Genomic DNA, 7,355 nt, shown 5'->3' on the forward strand with positions numbered 1-7,355 from the left:
GCTTATGATATAGCATTTTTTAGCTCTGGGCATATACATTTCTAGTTTGGTTCTGGTGTTACATCTTAGTTATAAAACTCTAGAAAAGCAGAGTATGCAGATACTCTAAAAAACTATCTAACTTAGCTCCATGATATGACCCCCCACCAATATATTCATGTTCTTTAAACTTTGTGGCAAATATATTAGAAAAAATACACTAATAATACAACAGTGCAGAATAGAATAGAAGGAAATATTTGAAGACCATAGTCCAAAACAAGTGTTTTCTCCAGGTCAACTAATTCCAAAGGGAAAATCAGCAAGCTGTAAAAAATAATGATCAATCTAGTAGATCATATTCCTACTAGCTGGTTTGTTGAAATCATCTTTTATCCAATCTCCTCTTTCCAGAGAAAAGGAAGGAAATATGATGGAAATCTTGAAATGTCCAGAGGTTCCTTTTTGTTTGAATCCTGGACTACCTCCTGGTCAAACCACAGCTCCTCTGACCAAATCAAAATCATATTCTACCAATACTGTCACAATGGAGCATCAGTGGCACATCACCACCTACTGTTTCCATGGTCTGGAAAATGCTACCTTGGTACTGGAAATAGAGTTTATATCTAGAAAAATCAGAAAAGCCTCTTTCTACATTTTATGAAGGTAGGAACATTTATTTTCTACCTGGAGGAGGAAATCCCTTTGAAAGATGAAAATACTAGCTCCATCTTCCAAGACTTACTGTATTTCCCAAGTCTGGCCCTTATGGATAGTTTCATTTCTGATCTTTCCACCTATTTCTGCCTACTCCTATACCCATAACCCTCTAAGGCAGGCAAACACAACCAGGGGTGAGTTCAGTCTCCTCCCTTCACAGAAGCATCTCCTTCACTCTTTCTCTTACTCCTGTGCAGCCATTTTATCTAAAATTACAGTAAGCAAAATGACTTAAGTCATCTTTTTATCTTGGACAAGTCTTTCACACTTCTTTTAATGCTGCCCAGTGCTGCATATTCATTCATTAACACACTTCAACTATTCTGGCTTGTATTCAGCTTTTGGCTTACTGTAGAAAATAGACCTGCATATTTTCTAGAGAGCAGATTTTCCTCTGGATTTTACATTTTAAACTGTTCATAGCTTTATTTTTATTTTCTGGTGATTTACCCATATCATCTAATTTCATATTATCACAGATTCAATACCAGATATTCAATAAATATATAATGAAAAATCCCTGTTTTATCAATGTTCTATTAAAAATTGCAATAAAAGCATATTATTTATATGATTATCACTGATTTTGACTGGGATCCTTAAAATTTGACACTAAAAAAACTCTTTGTTGGTGTCTGTCATAAAATTCTATTTTCTTTCTACTGCGAAATACTTTTCCTTCCAGATATTACTTCTCCCATTTTCACTCTAATTTTAAATGGGTTTGATGGCCTACATATTAAGCGTCTGATATTTTTTTTTCTTTACAAAAGAAATTATATTTTTGCTCATTTTCAAAGAGAGATCTTCAAGATGCTTTTCCTCTGGTGAGTGTTTTGAATAGAAATATATCTTAGCAAACGCCATACAATTATGTTATCAGCAAAACAGCTTGTCAGTACTGCAAGTAAACAGACCAATAGCAGAAAATTTGCAAGCTTTGAAAAGATCTACATATGTGGAAAAATGAGAATTGTATTTCATTTTTTCTTCAAAACAAACAAGTGTGGTATTTTTATGGGCCCAAATAGGATATCTTGAGTGATTAGGAAAAAGGAAAGCAAGAATTAGCTTGCATTTGTGGAAATAGTCTACTAATTTTATTATGCTTATCGTACTTAAAAAAGAAGAAAAGTGGCATCAAAAATATGTAGAATTAAATATTAAGTTTAATTGTACAATAAATCAGAAATAACTTTGCATAGGTCAGGAAGACACTATCAATAAAATGGTTTGATTTCTCTAAATAAGATAAAGAAACCGAGACAACAAAATTTGATTAATAGTCTCCTATTTCTGAAAGAGAAATAAACCCATCAATGAGCAACTCCTTCCCATATCCTGATATAGAAGGCTTGAATGACACCCATATTTTAAAATAAGGGATGATAAGAGAACAGAGAATGCATTTTAAGAGATTCGAATCCCAAATAAAGAGTGAGAGGCTCATTTAGTGCACATCTTTAGATAACATGTTTGGATCAATTTGACCCCGAAGATTTCTTCCATCAAAAAATAAAAAAAATAAAAACCCAAAAGTCCAAGCAGTCAAATCAGAATCTATGAGATTAATAACTCTCTTTTATCAAATACATCCATCCTGAGAGAGAAGGCTATACCATTTGAGTATCCATCTTTGGATCTGGGATGAATAGGGAGAAGGTCATTAGCAGCAATTAGTAGTATTAATAGTCTTTTCTTCCCTTATTGCCCAAAAGCATCAACAAATGGATTATTTTTCTATTTTAAATGTTTTAAGTGTTCAATTCTATCAAACTATATGGGAAGGTAAGAGAAAACCAAAGTAAGACGGCCTAAATTTTTATCTGGTCCAGAAGGCATTTTGCTATAATTAGTTCATTTAGGTCATTCTCATGTTAGTCTTTTTCATCTCTTTATGTATTATATTTTCATAACGCCAATATTATTATGTTCCTAAAATGTTTTTATAAACTGATTCCTAAATTTCTAAATGTCATACCACAATAGTGTGACAAAATAGTATTTCAAAACATGAAGTGAAGCCCTACTGGTCCTTGGTGATTTTATGAGGTCCTTTGATCCTTCCTCAGGCTACTAGAGAATTTAAAAATCATTGTTTCAGGAAAAAGATACAAAAAGAAAGGCAGGTAACCCAAGAAAAGATTTTGATAGTTTAAATTCCTTTTCCCAAAGAGAACTTAATGTTGAATAAAATTTAACTTTCTGAAATAAATACAATTACCACTATCTGAAATAGATGAATTTCTTAGGATAGAGAAACATAGAACGGAAGAAGTAGGTACAGACCATTGTGGACCCCTGACAAAGAAGGAATTCAGACCCTAATAAAACTCTTCATACAGCTTTGTGTCATCTGAGAATGGAGGGGACTTGTGTTTCCCTTCTAAGGAAGTTTAGAGGAGAAGTTTAGAACTCTAGGAAATAAATGGCATCAAATTGTACTGGCAGATGAACCTCAGTCAAGTGTAAAGAAAAAGCAGTGGAATAATCCCTGGGCCCCACTCTGACTACAGGATTATCTTAAACAAAACAAAACAAAAAACAAAATAAAACAAAACAAAACAAAACAAAACACCAAAAAATAGACCCAGAAATTTTACAGTTAAGAGCATTAAAGCATTTACCTAATGATAAATACAATTAGTTTAATTTATATTGGTTTAATCTTTAATAGTCTTTTATGTTTTCATATTGATATTTTATTGGCTAACAAAATCAAGTGTTTTTAGTTATGTATCAGTTAACCATCAAATAAAAACTCAAGAAAAGGGATGATTTCTTATTTCATCATTTTTACATTGCAGTTCCCTACCTATACAAATGAGCATTGTAGTAAAGTTGCTTATGACCTGTGTACACTGAGCCCTCAATGAAAAGCATCTTTAAGGAATTGGAGTCATCCCAAGAACCTAACTTTCTCTTATTCTAGGCAGAATTGCATTAGTAGAAATGCATTTGTGATGCTTTCCCCAGAGGAAAGGTGCTCCTTTGGGAATGAGCAGAAAAATCTGAAAGTTTAGTATGCAGTACAGGAGACTTTTACATACACTAATATTTGAGAAATGATGAATCTTTTCTCATGTCTAATTTTAAAAGTATACCTCAAAAATCACTGGAAACCCAACATTGAAGATACCATGCTCTTTCAGTCAATCATTTGCCACAGAGTAGTATAACATGGTAATATAATGAATGAGACAACCAGTCTAGAGAGGTTAACAAAGTCCCCCACATTGCAGAATTTGAAAAAGGTTGAACCAGAACTTTATTTTGGTTTTATCTGATTCTAAAGCTTATTTCATTCCAGAATCTTGCATTCCAAACTACACTAACCTAATTAGTTCTGGGTGCTTAGAACACAATATAGATAAGTAATAATGTTATTTCTCAAGTCTTCATAAATATTTAACATTCAAAAATCTGTGTTCTGGGTCTGGTACCACTGTGTTATTATGAATGGTTGCCCTAAATATTACAGGTATAGTATAAAAAAACAGAAGCTACATGTAGAGACTGCAAAGTAGGCAACCAGAAGTCATCTATATTCCTTACCTTTACTATCACTGTAACAGTAGCAATACCAGGTGGCATTGTCCCATAAATATCAAAGGCCTCCACAAGAAAAGTGATACTTGCTTCCTGATCTGGAAATGACTCATAGTCTAAACTCCTTAAAAGCGAGAGTTCTCCAGTAAATGGATGTAGTGCAAAAAAGTGCTTCACTTCTGGGCTTCTTATCCGATAAGACACATTTGCTCCAAGGTCAACATCTTTGGCCTGTAACAAGTTAAGCGGAAGAATGATTATATCAGTGGTGTTACCAAACTAGAGGAATGCAGAACTGATGGAAATCATGTGTCAGTGCTTAACATGGCATAAATTTAATGTTGACCAAAAGACATGTTTCAGAGAAAAGCACTTTTGTTAAGTAATTTACCAGAGAGAGGCAGAAAGAGACGGAAAGGGAACAAAGGGAGAAAGAGAGAACGGAGACAGAGACATGAGATTTTTGTTTTTGTTGCTCTTATTACTAAATTTATTTTACCTGAAAAATCACTAATTAAAAGAATTATACCATAGTAAAGAAATAAATATTGTCACAAATGATTTTTAATATTTCCTGCTGATTGTAAACCTTGAAAAAGAATATTTTAAATATGAGTAAATTTTATTGCATGATTTCTATAAACACAATAGATTATTAAAGCACTATAAAAATATAAATAATAATTTAGTCTCACAAGGATCCTATTATACATTTGTAGAGATCATCTGTTATTACTCCTTTCATTTAACTAATATTTATTGAGTATTTATTATGTGTGAAGTGTTATAGAAATGCACAAGATAAATCAGAAACAATTTCTGTCCTCCGGGTTACTCTCTCAAAGAAATGACACAAATATCAAACTTGAAGGAAAAGTGATGTGTCAGCTGAAAGATGTTTAGAACTGGGAGTGATATCTTTGAGCTGAAAGGACAGGTTTTTATGTAAGTCTTATAGGATGACTTTCATTCAGTAGTACCGACTGGCAAAGACAACTCTGGTAGAGGAAATGGAATGAAACAATTATGGAAAGTGGAAAATGAGGATTTGTTAGAATGTGCATGCAGTAACGCAAAAATCTCCTATGTGAACTTTTAGTCTTGTCTCTCTTTAATCAGTTATCGACATTACAATTAGATAATGCTAAAGCATAGATTTTATTATGTCATTTTCCTGCTTAAAAATCCTTCTTGGTTTCTACTTCATTTTAGATCAGCTCCAATCTCTTTAACATGGTGAGAAGGACCCACACATTTTCCAGCCTTTTAGTCCCTAACTCTCTCCTCTCCCCCTAGGATTTTGAGCAGGTTCTTTCCACTAATTCTGACTTATTCTTCAGTTCTCAATTTAGAAAGGAACTTTTTACAGTAAACGTTCTCTTTGTTGTAAAGATTAGGTTAAAAGTTTTACCTGATTAGGTTAAGAGTTCTTTGCATTGAGGACTTCTATTTTAATTACCAGTTTTCTTGTCTGTTTGCTACACTGGTCTGAAAATTCCATAGAAGCAAAATATTTTTCTTGTGACATTTGAATTCTCAAAGTCTAGCAGAGGAGTGGACATACAGTAAACACTAAAATTATGCTTGTCGAATGAATGAATGAGTAAATAAATGAATGGAATAAATACAAGAATAAATGGAGAAATAATGGCTCTCTCTCTCTGGTCAGCATTTGCCTTTTTTTAGATTTATTAATGTTTATTGTCTAAACATTTATTGAGGTGAATTATGGAAGAAATACAAGTTTTTCAAATCAATGTTAACAAAATTCAAATTTGGATTGCAGGTGAAAGAAGGACTAGAATTTTTTTTTTCCAAAATATACTCATATGCCACTTGTGTCAAAATTAAAGATGTGGTTGCTTAAAATGTATATATATTTCTGAGCCAATTTAACCTCCTGAATCAGAATATCCAGAGTTTCTAGCAATATCACAGTTGAGAAATGAAAAAAGAAGCTTGGATATGGGCACACTATTAAAAAGTCAGACCTGTAGAAGGATGTTAGTAATGTATTCAAAGTAAAAAAAAAAAAAAATTACAAAATAATTGGTGTAGCAATATCCTATTTCTATAAAATATAGGAAAACTCTATATATACATGAATATTTATGTATATATTCAAATTTTTGATACTTGTGTGAGCACAAAGATAAACATGAAAGAATAAACCTAAAACATTAATATTGAGTACTTTGGAGGTAAAGAAGGGAGATTACTGACTTTTTCTTTATAGATTTTGTATTGTCTATTGTTATAATAAATATATAGCATTAAAATTTTAAGTTAAAAAGTCTACTAAGAAGTGTTATTTAATTTCTTACAAATGCATCTTTTTTCCTCTTAAAGTAGGGTTGTTATATCCCTAAAAGGAAGATTGTTGGATAAAAAAAACATATGCAATATTTTAGATAAGTTAAAATTTACTCATTATTTATCTGTAATTAACATTTAACTAGGTGTGTTATTTTTTGATTTGCTAAATCTGGCAACTTTATATTAACACCTAATCTCATAATGTGGAATTCATGAAATTAATGCTTTTTCCACACACCTCTATTTGAAGGAAGGTGGTCCCAGCTGGCAGATTCTCTTCAACGACAACAGTATATGTTGAGTTGGTGAACACAGGACTGTTATCATCAATATCCAAAACCTTGATGGCCAGTGTTATAGTTGAATGACGAGGGTGTACTGCTCCATCGGTTGCCACAACAACAAGTTCATAGTAGTCCCTGACTTCCCTGTTAAGCTTCACGGCTGTGTAAATGCTCCCATTGGATGTGATGCGAAAAAGATTATTAAAATTACCCAAACTGTAGTGCACTTGGCCATTTATTCCAGCATCAGGGTCAGTTGCCTAAATAAAATTAAAAACAAAGAAATTCATATAGTATGTTTTGTTATGCTTTTTTCACATTACATTATGTTATGTTGCCCTGCCAGAAGAGAATAGTTAACAAATCAGAGCTTATTTCTAACTGAATATTCTTTTTTCTCTAAAGAGAAAATTTAAAAGATTTTTATGAGAGTGTAATGAAAAAGTCTAGAAGACGATAAGAAATATAGTTTAATTAATATCTTCATTCAAAATGAATATAATT

General features: G+C 32.2%; 1 protein-coding gene across 1 annotated transcript in view; it reads right to left on the reverse strand.

The window, feature by feature from the left end:
* Nucleotides 1-7,355, reverse strand: part of PCDH15 (protocadherin related 15) — a 562,288-nt gene that overhangs the window by 154,351 nt on the left and 400,582 nt on the right. The window contains exon 21 of the mRNA XM_011361648.1: nt 4,258-4,482. Within this exon, the coding sequence (XP_011359950.1) occupies nt 4,258-4,482 (225 nt within the window). The remainder of the gene's footprint in view (nt 1-4,257; nt 4,483-7,355) is intronic.

The sequence above is a fragment of the Pteropus vampyrus genome, unplaced genomic scaffold, assembly GCF_000151845.1.
Source record: "Pteropus vampyrus isolate Shadow unplaced genomic scaffold, Pvam_2.0 Scaffold68, whole genome shotgun sequence".
NCBI lineage: Eukaryota > Metazoa > Chordata > Mammalia > Chiroptera > Pteropodidae > Pteropus > Pteropus vampyrus.